The sequence below is a fragment of the Schistocerca cancellata genome, chromosome 9 (assembly GCF_023864275.1).
Source record: "Schistocerca cancellata isolate TAMUIC-IGC-003103 chromosome 9, iqSchCanc2.1, whole genome shotgun sequence".
NCBI classification, from domain to species: Eukaryota; Metazoa; Arthropoda; class Insecta; order Orthoptera; family Acrididae; genus Schistocerca; species Schistocerca cancellata.
Genome location: NC_064634.1, coordinates 326,059,183 through 326,076,252, shown reverse-complemented (window position 1 = coordinate 326,076,252; position 17,070 = coordinate 326,059,183). Strand labels below are relative to the sequence as shown.

The following is a 17,070-nucleotide window of genomic DNA, read 5'->3' as shown; positions in this document are numbered from 1 at the left end:
AAAAAGCAGTTTCCTGAATCATATCTGCTCAATGATGTATCTTAGGGACAGTGTCATATCTAGAGAGAGAGAGAGAGAGAGAGAGAGAGAGAGAGAGAGAGAGGGGGGGGGGGGCATTAGTTTTACTGACCTCCAGCAACCATACTGAGGAAGTATAAGCAAATCAGAGGTGCATGAAATCATCATTCATCTTTGTAATAATGGATTCAAACACAGTGAGACAAATATAAACAACAGTGACTCAGGGATGTTAAAAATCACAGTACTGCTTGCAAAGTGATATTAAAAATAAAGATCCATATATCATATAAAAATTATATTTTGTTATTAAATATAAAAATAAAAACACATTACTTCTGGAAGCCTTAAATATATACTGATGCATAAAGTCACAAATCACTATCAGTAAAACAAATGTGACCATTATGGCTCCACTGCAAGAAATCACACAGTCTCTCTACACATACAATTTCATGACAGCAGCCATCAACAAGGGAAAAAAAATTACACACAAACATATTCATTCTTTTGCATTACTGTCGCTGTCTTTTGTGTAATATAACAAATAAACAGTAATACTGCAATCCATTAAATGTGATTTGAATAATATCACTGACAAGTGACTAGGTCTACATAAGATTAGCTGCACAAGCATTTCATAACAGCACCAATCATTCCAGCATATTGTAATAGTAGCAGACCATTTCTCTTCCCATAGGTTCAATGCTTTAAAAAGATAATAATTCATAATACAATACAAAATATATGTGAGAGTCCATTTTCCAATGACAACCCACTACATAGACAAATATTTTACAATTAGACACAATGCAACATTAATTAGAGATTTTGTCACTGGCAAAATATACATATCTACACTATCTCTATTAAGTAGAGTAAAGAAAACCTCTCAGAGGTGTATTACTTCTCCTTCAAAGTTACTGATGGACTGTATCATAAGTTACAATTAGCATCCAATTTTTTTAGCATAGTTTTGACCTTCCACCAGAGAAAAGTAAATAAATATAAAGAGTTTTTATAAATAAACATCTACATCAAAATATGATGACTCATTGAAAATCAGTCACTATTTTAATTATTTCCATGACCAGTACAATTCAGTTTAAGAGTGCAATGGCACATAATTCATGATAAAACTGACGAGGATGGCATGATTGGGACAAAGGGATTGAGTTACAGAAGGGATAAAAGGCCAATGACGAACGGGAAATGTTATGCTTCAAAATGAAGGATATGTCTAAGATACACTTACAGCAATAAACAAATATAAAAATAAAGAAAACCCATGATATGTAATTCCGATTTTTCTATGTGCAGTTTAACTTTGATCAGAACAAAGGAAGAAACATAGTCAATTCCCTAACAGTTATCATTAAATATCACATTTGTTCTAAAATTGTGCAAATTCTTGTTTCTTTAGAGTATCCTCACCAGCCTGTTTACTGTGGTTCTCTCTCATAAACTGATCTTCAGTTCTCGTAGCCCTAGGGACTTATGAATAGATTTCTACATGTGAGGAAAATGCTTTAGTTTTGCCATAATTACAAACATGTTAAGGTATTTTCTTCATGCAAATGGGGATGAGGTATAGATAAACACAAAAATATTATAATTTTATTATACTTGCTTTTTTAAAGAAAAATAAAAAACTAATGGCACAATGGAATCTTATTTTCAGACATAGAAACAAAATAACGGCCAAATTTTTCATATAAATGAAGAAGATTAGTTATTACTCTCCACTTTGCACTAGAATTGTAACTGAACATTATTTCACAAGTTTCTCAGAACAAAATTGCATTAATTCAGGATAGAGACCACAAATTAACATTAAAAGGGCTGTCTCCTTCACCTCCCTCCTCCAAGTTTTTCCTCAGTAATTTCCAAAATTAATGCACTGTGTCTGACACTAAAAATATGGACATTTAAAGACTTGTCATACTTTCTTTCCAGTGAAAATAAGTGCTAGTTTCACATAAAACAATCATGCAATGAATAATTCTATTTCACTGTTTCAACAGGAAAATGACCTCCTCTTCTATTAATAGTTGTCCTCTTTCCATGATCTTCCTCAGCTATTAAATCCATCTACCATTTATCAGAATCTTGAAGGAAAAAAAAGTGCACACTTCCATTACACTACACTAACATATCACTCTTCAACATGGAATGACTGTCTAGGTTCCAATTATGACAGCTGACTGAATTATCTGACAAGAATCCCGTACATGACATTTTCAAATCATAGGATCACAGGTGTGTAAGCACAAAATTCTGAAATACTAGTTTTTGCACACTATAACTCCAGAAAAAACTGCTGTATGTATTTCTGAGTATGAAATGTAAAACAAACAAATTCTACAATGGTAGTCATTTTACAATATCAACTGTCAGAATTACAATCGAGTATAGGAAAGCCATCTTAATTCTTTCTGATTAAAAATAATTACATACATTTGTTTCTCAGCACTCTTACATATAACTTCTAAAGATATTGTAAAAAGTTGTAATTTTTGTTTAAAACTTCAGTTCTACTTATCTGCAAAGGAACTGAATACTGGCAGTTCCTGGATTTCTAAACTATGAACTGTCCATTAAACAATACTCATAAATCTTAAAACTACAGCGTTATTGCACATAAAAACTTTATTTTAATTTCCACTGCGCCTGATGAAGAACTTTTCTTTTGAGTGAACATTATTACTATAATTATATAAATATAACTACTGAAATTCTGGTTGCTGTTTCATAAGAAAGTCAAAGTTGCTATCACAGTTGTACGATCCACATTGCCCTACGCCCTAATGCTGAAAACAGCTACTCATATAGTTCTCCTGTTTTAGAGAGTTATAAAGTCCACAGAATCCCTTCAAGTACTGAAAACATATCTACACTCTGTAACAATAGGTTGATCCTTCATTTTAACAACAAGCCAATATATCAAACAAGATGACTCTGCTGACAATACTGTAATGTCCATTTTTAGAAAATTCCATACAGATCAGGCCTCCACTCCTGAAATTTGTTCCTGTTTGACAGACTGCTGATCTGTATCCTTTGTCAGTGCAGCAGCTGCAGTGATGCTGAACACAAAATTTAGACAGCCAAACTTTATGAAAGAGCCGTGGTTTATCAATGCTGTCCCTTCCCAACCAGCTCCAGCATCTCCAATTACATCAGAGCTGCTTCCTCGACAAGTGCACTGTATCTCTACCTATAAAAATAACACCAAAGAAATTACTTTTTCTAATTTCTCCTCAAACACTGATAAAAAATTATTTTAAATTACAGAGCTGTGACTAAATTTTTGAATCATAAGTTAACAATGTAAACAGGTATTCAATATCTACCAACTACACAATGGGCAGAAAGTGAGTGTCTCCTTGAAATATGTAATAATAATAATAATAATTTCCCGTGGAGGCCCGGGAAAAGAATAGGCCTCCGGTATGTTCTGCCAGTCGTAAAAGGCGACGAAAAGAACAAACCACTAATAGGGCTAACCCCCCTTTTAGTGTGATTACTTGGTTCAGGACAGAACTAAAGAAGCCTCGGACAAGCGCCGTCATGGTCGGGGACGACGCTTGAACCCTATGCCCGCCCACAATGGTAACGACACTGCTAGCCAACTGGAAAATGATTTAAATCCAAATAGAGGTGTTTTGCAGGATATGCTTCCTGCAACCACCATAGAAGGAAAACAAAGACAGAGGATGAGATGGTCAGATGAAGTTAATCGACACCTCATGTTCTGTTATTACCAAGCAACAAACCTAGGAACCAACACAACTGGATACAGATCACAAGTATACACAACATTTATTACCAGATACCCGGAATTAAAATTTTTAACAGAACAACGACTAGCTGATCAGATCCGTGTAATAATCAAAAATAACAGGATACCCCAGTCAGAATTAGAAAACATCAAACAACAAGTACAACAAATACTGGAACAAAATAATGTGCAATCAGAAGAAGAAGAAAACACAGTAATGGACTCAAACATCCCAGAGCAAACAAACAAAGACCAACACGCATCAATTAAACAATCAGAGGAAAAAGAAATCTTAAGACAGCCACCAGAACAAGCACAAATAGAACACGAAGAGACACATGTGTTAGATATAGAAGAGAAATTTCAGCTGACATATATAGAATACAAAGACACAAATACAGACATTAGACCATTCTTGCATAGACCGCCAAATAACCCACAAGTCGAAACAACAATAAAAACTATCAACACAATCATACACAACAAAATAAATGAAAACACAACTATGGAAGAGTTACAACTACTGGTTTATATAGGAGCACTCACTACACTAAATATACACACTAGGCAGAGATCAGAACAAACCAACACACAGAAGAAACCCACAAAACCAGCATGGCAACACAGGCTACAGATCAGAATAGAAAAACTGAGAAAAGACATCGGACAGCTAACACAATTTATAAGAAATGAACTATCAGACAAAAAACGAAAAAGGTTAGCTAAAATCTCACAACAAGAAGCAATAGAGCAATTAGATGAAAAAAAGCAGAAATTGCAAGCATTGGCCAAACGACTTAGAAGATACAAAAAAAGTGAAAATAGAAGGAAACAAAACCAAACATTCAACACAAACCAAAAGAGATTTTACCAAACAATGGATAACACACACATTAAAATAGACAATCCACCAAACATAACAGACATGGAACACTTCTGGAGCAGCATATGGTCAAACCCGGTACAACATAACAGGCATGCACGGTGGATACAAGCAGAAACAGACACATACAAGATGATACCACAAATGCCTGAAGTGATAATTTTGCAACATGAAGTCACCCGAGCAATTAATTCTACACACAATTGGAAAGCCCCTGGAAATGATAAAATAGCAAATTACTGGCTAAAGAAGTTCACCTCAACACATTCACATCTTACTAAATTATTTAACATGCCTTCTATTATAACCATAAATTATTTAACAGTTACATTGCAGACCCATACACATTCCCTGATACACTTGCACATGGAATAACCTATCTGAAACCTAAAGATCAAGCAGACACAGCAAACCCAGCAAAATATCGCCCCATAACATGCCTACCAACAATATACAAAATATTAACTTCAGTCATCACACAGAAATTAATGACACATACAACACAGAACAAAATTATAAATGAAGAACAAAAAGGCTGCTCCAAAGGAGCACGAGGATGTAAAGAGCAACTGATAATAGATACAGAGGTGACATATCAAGCGAAAACTAAACAAAGGTCCCTACACTACGCATACATTGATTACCAAAAAGCCTTTGATAGTGTACCCCACTCATGGTTACTACAGATATTGGAAATATACAAAGTAGATCCTAAATTGATACAGTTTCTAAACACAGTAATGAAAAACTGGAAAACCACACTTAATATCCAAACAAATTCAGATAACATCACATCACAGCCAATACAGATTAAGCGTGGAATATACCAAGGAGACTCATTAAGCCCTTTCTGGTTCTGTCTTGCTCTGAACCCACTATCCAATATGCTAAATAATACAAATTATGGATACAATATTACTGGAACATACCCACACAAAATCACACATTTGCTATACATGGATGATCTAAAACTACTGGCAGCAACAAATCAACAACTCAACCAATTACTAAAGATAACAGAAGTATTCAGCAATGATATAAATATGGCTTTTGGAACAGACAAATGTAAGAAAAATAGCATAGTCAAGGGCAAACACACTAAACAAGAAGATTACATATTGGATAACCACAGCGACTGCATAGAAGCGATGGAAAAAACAGATGCCTATAAATACCTAGGATACAGACAAAAAATAGGAATAGATAATACAAATATTAAAGAACAACTAAAAGAAAAATATAGACAAAGACTAACAAAAATACTGAAAACAGGATTGACAGCAAGAAACAAGACAAAAGCTATAAATACTTATGATATACCAGTATTGACCTACTCATTTGGAGTAGTGAAATGGAGTGACACAGACCTAGAAGCACTCAATACACTTACACGATCACAATGCCACAAATATAGAATACATCACATACATTCAGCAACAGAAAGATTCACATTAAGCAGAAAGGAAGGTGGAAGGGGATTTATAGATATAAAAAACCTACATTATGGACAGGTAGACAATTTAAGAAAATTCTTTCTAGAACGAGCAGAAACTAGCAAAATACACAAAGCAATCACTCATATAAATACATCAGCTACACCATTGCAATTTCATAACCACTTCTACAACCCTTTAGATCACATAACATCAACAGATACAAAGAAAGTAAATTGGAAAAAGAAAACACGACACGGCAAGCACCCGTATCATCTGACACAGCCACACATAGATCAAGACGCATCCAACACATGGCTAAGAAACGGCAATATATACAGTGAGACGGAAGGATTCATGATCGCAATACAGGATCAAACAATAAACACCAGATATTACAGCAAGCATATTATTAAAGATCCCAATACCACAACAGATAAATGCAGACTTTGCAAACAACAAATAGAAACAGTAGATCACATCACAAGCGGATGTACAATACTAGCAAATACAGAATACCCCAGAAGACATGACAATGTAGCAATGTAGCCCATGCACAGTCCACCACAATCTCAGCACCAGCCACAACAGAATGCCACAGCACTGACAGGTTTATATTTGTGAAAATCAACCTTCTTCTGCAGAGAAACCAACACAATTGTTTTTATACAAATATATTATTATTATTATTGACTTTTTTTTCTCAGACTTAAGTCTGGTTAAAAATGGAACGTGACGCGGACCTCGGTCAAGCGTGACTTCCTTGTAACTGTATGGTATATGTTATATTGCATTTAGGAACTTTCGGGTATTTGAACATGTATCAATAATTACAGATTTTTGTAGTTGTATATATATGTTTGGATGTAGCTGTATTGCATTGATGTACTGGTGGATATTGTGAGGTATGACTCCTGTAGTTGATAGTATAATTGGGATAATGTCGACTTTATCCTGATGCCACATGTCCTTTACTTCCTCAGCCAGTTGGATGTATTTTTCAATTTTTTCTCCTGTTTTCTTCTGTATATTTGTTGTGTTGGGTATGGATATTTCAATTAGTTGTGTTAATTTCTTCTTTTTATTGGTGAGTATGATGTCAGGCTTGTTATGTGGTGTTGTTTTATCTGTTATAATCGTTCTGTTCCAGTATAATTTGTATTCATCATTCTCCAGTACATTTTGTGGTATGTACTTGTATGTGGGAACGTGTTGTTTTATTAGTTTATGTTTTATGGCAAGTTGTTGATGTTACTTTGCATCCAAGCACAATTACATGTCAGAGGAAAATCAGCAACTGGTGTGGAAATGTTCACATCATGCCCCAAAAAATCAACTTGTTACACAGCTCATGACAATGGTCTAACACAACACATGATCTGAAGAGACTCAAAAAAATGAGTATGAATTTCATTAGTGGAAGCTGCATTACTATTGGGAACTACCTGTGAAGATTGTGACGATCACATGAGATATTGTGGAGAAATCATGTTAGACTAGCTCAAAGACTTCCCCCAGTTGTTTTCAAACATAATCTAGTGAGATGAAGCTGTGTTTAACTTGCGAGAATTTGTAAATTTCTATAATTCTCACTACTCGCAAAAGATTTTCTGCATGTAACCATAGAGAAAATGCAGAATCACCTTATGTAATGATGTGATGCAGTACAACATTAAAACAACTTATCAGTCTGCTTCTTCTACAAAATACAATGAACTCAGACTTCATCTTTACGCAAGTTGGAGCACCACCACATTATGCAAACAATCAGTGTAAACAAATGGGTTGATAATCATTTTCTGGGATGATGGTTGGGTTGCTGTGGTTCTCACAAGAGGCTAACATGAAGACTTTGTCTTACACTGTGTGACTACTTCTTGTGATGATGGGCGAAGGACAAAGTTTATCAGACCACACCATGCGTCTCTGGGTTATTTGTAAATTCGTATCCTGCATGTTCTCAACAATATACCACAAAAGTTCCAGCAGAAGTCAGTTAAGAATATTCTCAAACAATTGAAGAAACTGGTGGAAAATATTGGCACCTATATGGAATATACATTGTGAACTCAATGTCCACATTCTGCTGATTGTAATATATCTGGTTTCAACAAAATAGATCAAATATTTTGGGAAATATTAGCAGTTTCCAATAGGCACTCACTTTCTGCCAACTCAGGAGTTAATGTTGAGCAGCAAGCAAAGTAGAGACTGAAAACCGAAACAACTTCAAAAATTCCTCACCTTTCCTGAGCCAGCAATCATCTTTTGCGGTTCTGATTCTGGATCACTGCATACTTGAGTGTCTCTCTTCCTTCGTTTATGGACTACTTCTCGTATCCTCTGAACCACTGGATGGACAGTATTTGATGATCCCATAGGCGCAGCCTTCTCCGAAAAGTCACATGAATACAGCACGTTATCAACCATTGTGCCATGTTCGCTGTAGTTCAGTAACTCGAACTGTTTTGTTGTCTGGAGTTAAAAACAGAAATATGTCTTAGTTCACTAAAAGAAAAAATGAACCAGATGTTTTTTGTTTGTCCCTATGAGTGTGGCTCAAATGAAAACATGAACTGCATGTTTCTAAAATATTTATTACATTTAAAATGAGTATGATCACATCACTTCTTCAAACAATCCCAAAAATGTGTTAGCAACATACTGCACTAATAAAAAATTTGAACTTATGGGAAGTCACTTTGTGGATGAGAGAGGGGAGGTTGTGGAACTTCAACAAAAGTTGAAAACATTTAGTACCAAATTGCAGGTTAAGACTATGTCTAATGCTTTTCTCTTGGCAAATTCTTTCTAGTCCCTTAGGTCTAGTTAATTGTACTGTAGCAATATAATACACTGAAACTAACAGAAAGTACACAAACACAGAAGTGTTTACCTTATCCAGCCAGCCCAGGTGAAAGAATGGTTCTTACTAACAGGCAACTGTATGACAACCCCCCTTTTCCAGGATTAATATTTGTAAATTAAGTAAATTCTCAGGCTGCACATTTATTATCATTTTATTATCATCATTTGGAATTGTATGGTGACTTTCTTATTGTGGTGCTTTCTTTTAAGAGGGTATGTATAGGTTACAAGTTCTATAACTGATTCACCGACATTTTAAGTTCGCTTGAATGACAATCAAACCCACAAACAAATAAATCCAGTCTTCTAGTTATGGCTGTAACTACACAAACACTGTGTGACTCATCTAATTTGATCAGAAGCAACTCCATCAACTAATCAGTAGCTGTGAAAATCACTGAGAGCAAGGTTGGTGCACAGAATGTGTGTGGAAGACACTCAGATTCCATGTTCTGTGTTACAAGCAGTATAGGGACTAGAATTGTCATGCAGCACACAAACATCAGAAGTGTAAAGTCAATAATATTTACTCCTCATTGCAGCATATGGGTGACTCTAAAAGGCAATTCCTGACATCTGAGATGGTTCAAAGGACAGGTCTCATCCTTGGTACTGTTGCTCACTGTTCTTACAAAATTAATTCTCTTCAGTCTTAAACGAACACAGTCAACAACTGCAACCAAAACCAAAATTTTTCGCAAGTGATGCCAAACAACTACATCCTACTCAGATTTATTCTGTTGAAATGAGTATTTTCTTTTTAATTCCCAATTTGGTAAGTCTAGATATATTCTTAAGGGTTGGTTTTATTGGGTTACACATTTTACCTCGAAACTTTTACATCCTCACAGTGCACATGCCCCATAACTGCACCAAAACTGAAGAAAAATTAGGTAATTTAAATCACACTATATGTACATCATTCAAAGAATTAAATTTAATATCAATTGAACTTTCAGTTAGCTACTCTGACATAAAGCACATACCTCATCAAAGAATATGCATGCATGTTTTGGTGAGACAAAGTTGCAGTGGCCATAATTTTCCAAGATGACATCCATATCTGCACCTGAGGATAAAAGTACACTTATTAAAGTAGAGTATTAAAGCCACAGCTCTATAATGTAAATGAGCATTACTTGGAGAATACCATACAGCAATATAAATATTAATAAATTTTGTCAATTTGAAATAACATACATTAACAAAAATAAAAAGGTAGCTTTTATCTACTGATTTACATTAAAGTTTCCCTGCCCAAATTTTATTTATGTAGAAAGCAAATAAATGCCACCAATAAGAAACTGCCAGACGACATTGGCATGCCATCAATGGGCTGCAAAAGTTTGCAAAACTCTAAATTACTACATACAGTTCTTACGTAACAATTTGTAAACATATCAGTGAATCATAGTACCCATAGTTACCATACTGAAAGCTCATATTGAACTCTTTAAACACATGTAGTCATGTTAAAGAAGTCAGGCAGCTTTGAGATGAATCATCATCTAATATCAACAATGTAGAAAAAGACAAACTGCTACTTATCATAAATAAGGCATGTTTGAAAAAACAAAAATAAGGAAAAATAAAAATACAAGACCTGCCTGCAACTTAATGTGTCTTCTTTATGGCAAGCAGTAATCGTCTTTTTCTATATTGTTGATATTCCTACATGGAGGTCCATTGTTTAAATAACTACTAATGTTCTATAAGAACAATTATTTTCTCTAAATATTTACCTTCATTGACTGAACTGTTCATGATGAAGATAAATGAACTCCCATCTGATACTGATAAAAGCTGAAATAGTTTTGTACGCTAATGATGCAAGCACCATAATTAAGTCCCATAGTGACACCACAACAAAAGGACTGAATGATAAATTAAATTTTCACCGAAAACACTTATTGGTTTGCAGCAGGTTCGGCTACAGCATGTCACCCTGCACACGAAAACTAGGTGTGGTACGCACGTGGGCTGAGGCTTGGCTCAAAAGTACTTTGTACAATGCAATACTTCATTTAGCAGTGCAGTGCAGCATTTATCAATTGGCACGGTTTCCTTCACTTTGGTAGAATTGTGGTGTCAGCATTATTTGTGGTATAAGAGAAGTTCAGAGGTCTAATGTCTGTCTGCCTAAAAAGAGGCAGCCTAGTGATCTATCATCACAAGCTGTTAAAAACGAATGAGAATGACAGAAGAGGAGGATATGGATTCTCAGTACCTATACACAGTTGCATAATCGACAAATACCACAAATTTGCTTTGGAACAACACTACAGTGCCACACAAAAAGAATTTAAAGAATTAAATGACAATTAAAGAGCAAACAAATTACAATACTCAACAGACGGTATTCATCAAGGAGTCTTATGTGCTAAATTTGCAGGCATGGAGGCAAAGAAACCTCCTATAAGGATAATATCTGGTGTATGTTCTCAACCCTAACACTGGCAACTGTTCAAAAATTAAGCACACTAACAACAGCATCACATTATCTTAACCTTCTTATGAATTGCTGTTAGTAATCAAGCAGAATTTGAAAATAATGGTGGCACCCACAAATATAAAACTTCAAATAGTAAGTAAAGCTGCCACAAACCCACATGTTGCTTTACAGTGCACAGTCCAATTTGGAGATAGTATGCCACTGCCTTTCTTCAACCTTTGAGCTGACTTAGCTAGTTAGTTGTACGGGAACATATAGCTTAACATATGAAGAGCCAAGATAGGCACGAAGCCCAAGCCTACTACAATAGTACAAGTTTATATGCCAACTATCTCTGCAGATGATGAAGAAATTGATGAAATGTATGATGAGATAAAAGAAATTATTCAGGTAGTGAAGGGAGACGAAAATTTAATAGTCATGGGTGACTGGAATTCGACAGTAGGTAAAGGAAGAGAAGGAAACGTAGTAGGTGAATATGGATTGGGGCTAAGAAATGAAAGAGGAAGCTGCCTGGTAGAATTTTGCACAGAGCATAACTTAATCATAGCTAACACTTGGTTCAAGAATCATGAAAGAAGGTTGTATACATGGAAGAACCCTGGAGATACTAGAAGGTTTCAGATTGATTATATAATGGTAAGACATAGATTTAGGAACCAGATTTTAAATTGTAAGACATTTCCAGGGGCAGATGTGGACTCTGACCACAATCTATTGGTTATGAACTGTAGATTAAAACTGAAGAAACTGCAAAAAGGTGGGAGTTTAAGGAGATGGGACCTGGATAAACTGAAAGAACCAGAGATTGTACAGAGCTTCAGGGAGAGCATAAGGGAACAATTGACAGGAATGGGGGAAAGAAATACAGTAGAAGAAGAATGGGTAGCTTTGAGGGATGAAGTAGTGAAGGTAGCAGAGGATCAAGTAGGTAAAAAGACGAGGGCTAGTAGAAATCCTTGGGTAACAGAAGAGATACTGAATTTAATTGATGAAAGGAGAAAATACAAAAATGCAGTAAGTGAAGCAGGCAAAAAGGAATACAAACGTCTCAAAAATGAGATCGACAGGAAGTGCAAAATGGCTAAGCAGGGATCGCTAGAGGGCAAATGTAAGGATGTAGAGGCTTATCTCATGAGGGGTAAGATAAATACTGCCTACAGGAAAATTAAAGAGACCTTTGGAGAAAAGAGAACCACTTGCATGAATATCAAGAGCTCAGATGGAAACCCAGTTCTAAGCAAAGAAGGAAAAGCAGAAAGGTGGAAGGAGTACATAGAGGGTCTATACAGGGGCGATGTTCTTGAGGGCAATATTATGGAAATGGAAGAGGAGGTAGAGGAAGATGAAATGGGAGATACAATACTGTGTGAAGAGTTTGACAGAGCACTGAAAGACCTGAGTCGAAACAAGGCCCCAGGAGTAGACAACATTCCATTAGTACTACTGACAGCCTTGGGATAGCCTGTCCTGACAAAACTCTACCATCTGGTGAGCAAGATATATGAGACAGGCAAAATTCCCTCAGACCTCAAGAAGAATATAATAATTCCAATCCCAAAGAAAGCAGGTGTTGAAAGATGTGAAAATTAGCGAACTATCAGTTTAATAAGACAGAGCTGCAAAATACTAACGAGAATTCCTTACAGACGAATGTAAAAACTGGTAGAAGCCGACCTTGGGGAAGATCAGTTTGGATTCCGTAGAAATGTTGGAACACGAGGCAATACTGACCCCACGACTTATCGTAGAAGAAAGATTAAGGAAAGGGAAACCTACGTTTCTAGCATTTGTAGACTTAGAGAAAGCTTTTGACAATAATGACTAGAATACTCTCTTTCAAATTGTGAAGGTCGCAGGGGTAAAACACAGGGAACGAAAGACTATTTACAATTTGTACAGAAAGCAGATGGTAGTTATAAGAGTCGAGGGACATGAAAGGGAAGCAGTGGTTGGGAAGGGAGTGAGACAGGGTTGTAGCCTCTCCCCGATGCTATTCAATCTGTATATTGAGCAAGCAATAAAGGAAACAAAAGAAAAGTTCGGAGTAGGTATTAAAATCCATGGAGAAGAAATAAAAACATTGAGGTTCGCTGATGACATTGTAATTCCGTCAGAGACAGCAAAGGTCTTGGAAGAACAGTTGAACGGAATGGACAGTGTCTTGAGAGGAGGATATAAGATGAACGTCAACAAAGCAAAACGAGGATAATGGAATGTAGTCGAATTAAGTCTGGTGATGCTGAGGGAATTAGATTAGGAAATGAGACACTTAAAGTAGAAAAGGAGTTTTGCTATTTGCGGAGCAAAATAACTGATGATGGTCAAAGTAGAGAGGATATAAAATGTAGACTGGCAATGGCAAGGAAAGCGTTTCTGAAGAAGAGAAACTTGTTAACATCGAATATTGATTTAAGTGTCAGGAAATCGTTTCTGACAGTATTTGTATGGAGTGTAGCCATGTATGGTAGTGAAATGTGGACGATAAATAGTTTAGACAAGAAGAGAATAGAAGCTTTCGAAATGTGGTGCTACAGAAGAATACTGAAGATTAGATGGGTAAATCACATAACTAATGAGGAGGTATTGAACAGAATTGGGGAGGAGTTTGTGGCACAACTTGACGAGAAGAAGGGATCGGTTGGTAGGACATGTTCTGAGGCATCAAGGGATCACCAGTTTACTACTGGAGGGCAGCGTGGAGGGTAAAAATCATAGAGGGAGACCAAGAGATGAATACACTAAGCAGATTCAGAAGGATGTAGGCTGCAGTAGGTACTGGGAGATGAAGAGGCTTGCGCAGGATAGAGTAGCATGGAGAGCTGCATCAAACCAGCCTCAGGACTGAAGACCACAACAACAACAACAACAACGAGGAGTACATTTTCTGAAGTCGCACACATTATTTCACTGTCAGTTGCAACAGTTTCCAATGGATGGAGGCTTTAAAAATTACAGTAAAGTACCTTGGTTACGTCAAGGTGCATGCCTGGAATGATTTTTCAATTTAGAATCCTGGAGCAACTCAGAATTTTTCACATATGCAAATCATTGCCAGAGGTGAAATAAGTGATAACCAACAGATAAAAATGCTTGGACTATCTGGGGAACAAGCCGGAGACATTTGGATCTGTATTTTTGCAATTAAGCATTGAGTCAAACATTGCTCCCACTACTGAAAACATCACTCTTGCAATGAAGGGGGGAGGAGGCCTAAAAAAAATTGAATCATTTCAGCTTGGCAATTACTGCTCTATAAATAAATTTTCCAACAGATACCTTATCTGTGCAAGTTAGGGCGACTAAATTTAAATGTAGGGTGTGATTGGGTGTTGCATTAATTGTGTACAGCAGCACAGTGAAGCAATATTTTCATTCAGACTATTTATTATACTTGTATTTGTCATAAATTCCACATTATAGTGAGACATCTGGTGCATGGAACACAAAAATAGGCAAAAGAAACTGATGTGCAAATTACAGTGATACACTATATCTTTTCTAAATATTTATGTGAAGTGACAGAACTTTTGCAATACAAATATGGAAGACATGTTAGTTTCATCTTATGTAACAAAACAAAGAAATGTTTCAAATGTGTGCTTAAGGATAACCAAATGGATAATTCTCGACTGCAGAGAAGAAATTGGCAACAACTATGCTATATCCTCTCATTCCTTTCCTAGATTTCACATATGCTTTGGTTGTAAGCAATACAACAGCTGTTCCCCAAATGCTGAGGAAATGAATGGCATTCTTAAAATTATATCAATGTCTTTACTTGGTTCAATGGATGGAGTCTGAACACCATTTAGACTATCTGCAGACACAGGGAAACGAATTCAATAGTCAAATATCATCTAGTTCAAATCAATCTATAAGCCACACTGTCTGACATAATAAAGAACGAAACGCAGATATAGAGTGAATGAAATTATTCCATACTTCTGAAGAGGAATTTGGCATTTTTAAAGGAGGTCAAGTCTGAATTCCGAAGCAGACACATAAGATAAATGATATTTCTTATGTCATGCTATGTCTGAATAGTTTCTACACAACTACAAAACCCAGTAAATCAGTTGGCTGAAACAATGTATCAGCATTTTCCATATCAAAGTGAATGCTGGGACTAAAAACTAATGATTAAGGGCCTGTGCAGACAACACACAACCTCATGGTGCAGCCAGTGACAGTCATGGTGGACACTAACAGGCATCCCTGAAATGCATGCCAATGCACTGTGTTGGCTACATGGAAAGCTCATTTGATGTGATGCCAGCTGGCTGCTGTTATTTATATTGAGAACAATGTGCTATCATCCTGCCACAGTGAGTATGCAAAGCTTTTCATGCAAAAAATAAATAAATAAATATATAAAATAAAATTTTAAAAAAATTTAAGTTTATTTTCAGTTTATTTGTGCCCACAGTGTCACAACATTTTAGAGACGACAACATATTCCATTTGGACTATTAAACACTTATTTATTCATCACCATTGCAATTTTGGCTTATTCTGTCATTTACAACTGATAGTACACATGAAACGTGTAAATGAATCATTCTCAACAACTCTCTGAAATAGCAATCTGCAGCTGAAATGTTTCCAATTATTTTGTAACACAAGTGGTTTAATTTTTTTCTTTAATGTACTGTGTCAATACTTTTGTGGCCTACTTTCCTTTAAACACATTGCTGTCACATTAAGCAGAAAGAGTGATGAGTGACAAGGGACGTAAACTGCTGGGTTGAACTCGTCTTGTCACAGAAAAAGACAGCTCTGTCTGACGAAGAGGACAAGTTGCAATGAAGACATAAAATATTGTTACCACCAGCAGAGCAAAATCTTGCAATTTCTTTATGAAAAAGGACAACACTTTTGCTAGTTGGGATAAAAGATGTGGATAATTATGAAAAACAGCAAGATAAATGGCAATGAATACTAGATGTGGCACAATGGTGTCACACTAAGATATTTGGTAACCAATTATAATGATTACTTTCTCACAATGGCTGCAAACATTGCATCTGATAATAAATAACCAATTGTAGAAGTATTTTAATTTACTTTGGCAGATATTCTTTACTTTGCAGACAGACTTTACTATCAACAATATACCCTCTTCAATAATCACAAAAATCATTATGTCCCTCAAATTTGGTAATTATACAGTAGCGTTTTTAGAAGAGCTTTTTGTTAAAAAAAATTCTGACAACAGGACTGCCACTGAACTACTTTTGTAATCACCCAATGTCATAAGAGAGAGATTTCAAAAAGCAGCATTGATACAACTGAATTAAAAAATTCACAAACAACTGCAGATCAAGTTCACTTCTTTACGTCAATTGCCAACATTTTATAGAATGTCACCTACAACAGAATACAAACTCCTTTTACACAGCCTCTAAAGAGACAGCCATACATAATTATAAAAATTAAGTCCTGGCAGAGTGCTAAAATAGAAAAACTATCCTGTTGATACAGTCTGCAACCTTGTCAGATCTTTCAATTGTGTTGATCACAAAATTCTAACTGAAGTGCCAAAGAAACTGGTATAGGCCTGCACATTCAAATACAGTGATATGTAAACAGGCAGAAGACAGCATTTTGATTGGCATTTTGATACGACAAGCGT

General features: G+C 35.9%; 1 protein-coding gene across 1 annotated transcript in view; it reads right to left on the bottom strand.

Moving 5' to 3' along the window:
* Window positions 1–301: 301 nt before the first annotated feature.
* The window catches only part of LOC126100544 (PHD finger protein 12), a 71,665-nt gene continuing 54,896 nt past the window's right edge, over window positions 302–17,070 (bottom strand). Inside the window, exons 13-15 of the mRNA XM_049911162.1 lie at window positions 9,970–10,052; window positions 8,360–8,590; window positions 302–3,235 (exon numbers count right to left, since the gene is read on the bottom strand). Of these exons, the coding sequence (XP_049767119.1) occupies window positions 3,023–3,235; window positions 8,360–8,590; window positions 9,970–10,052 (527 nt within the window). The 3' untranslated portion in view covers window positions 302–3,022. The remainder of the gene's footprint in view (window positions 3,236–8,359; window positions 8,591–9,969; window positions 10,053–17,070) is intronic.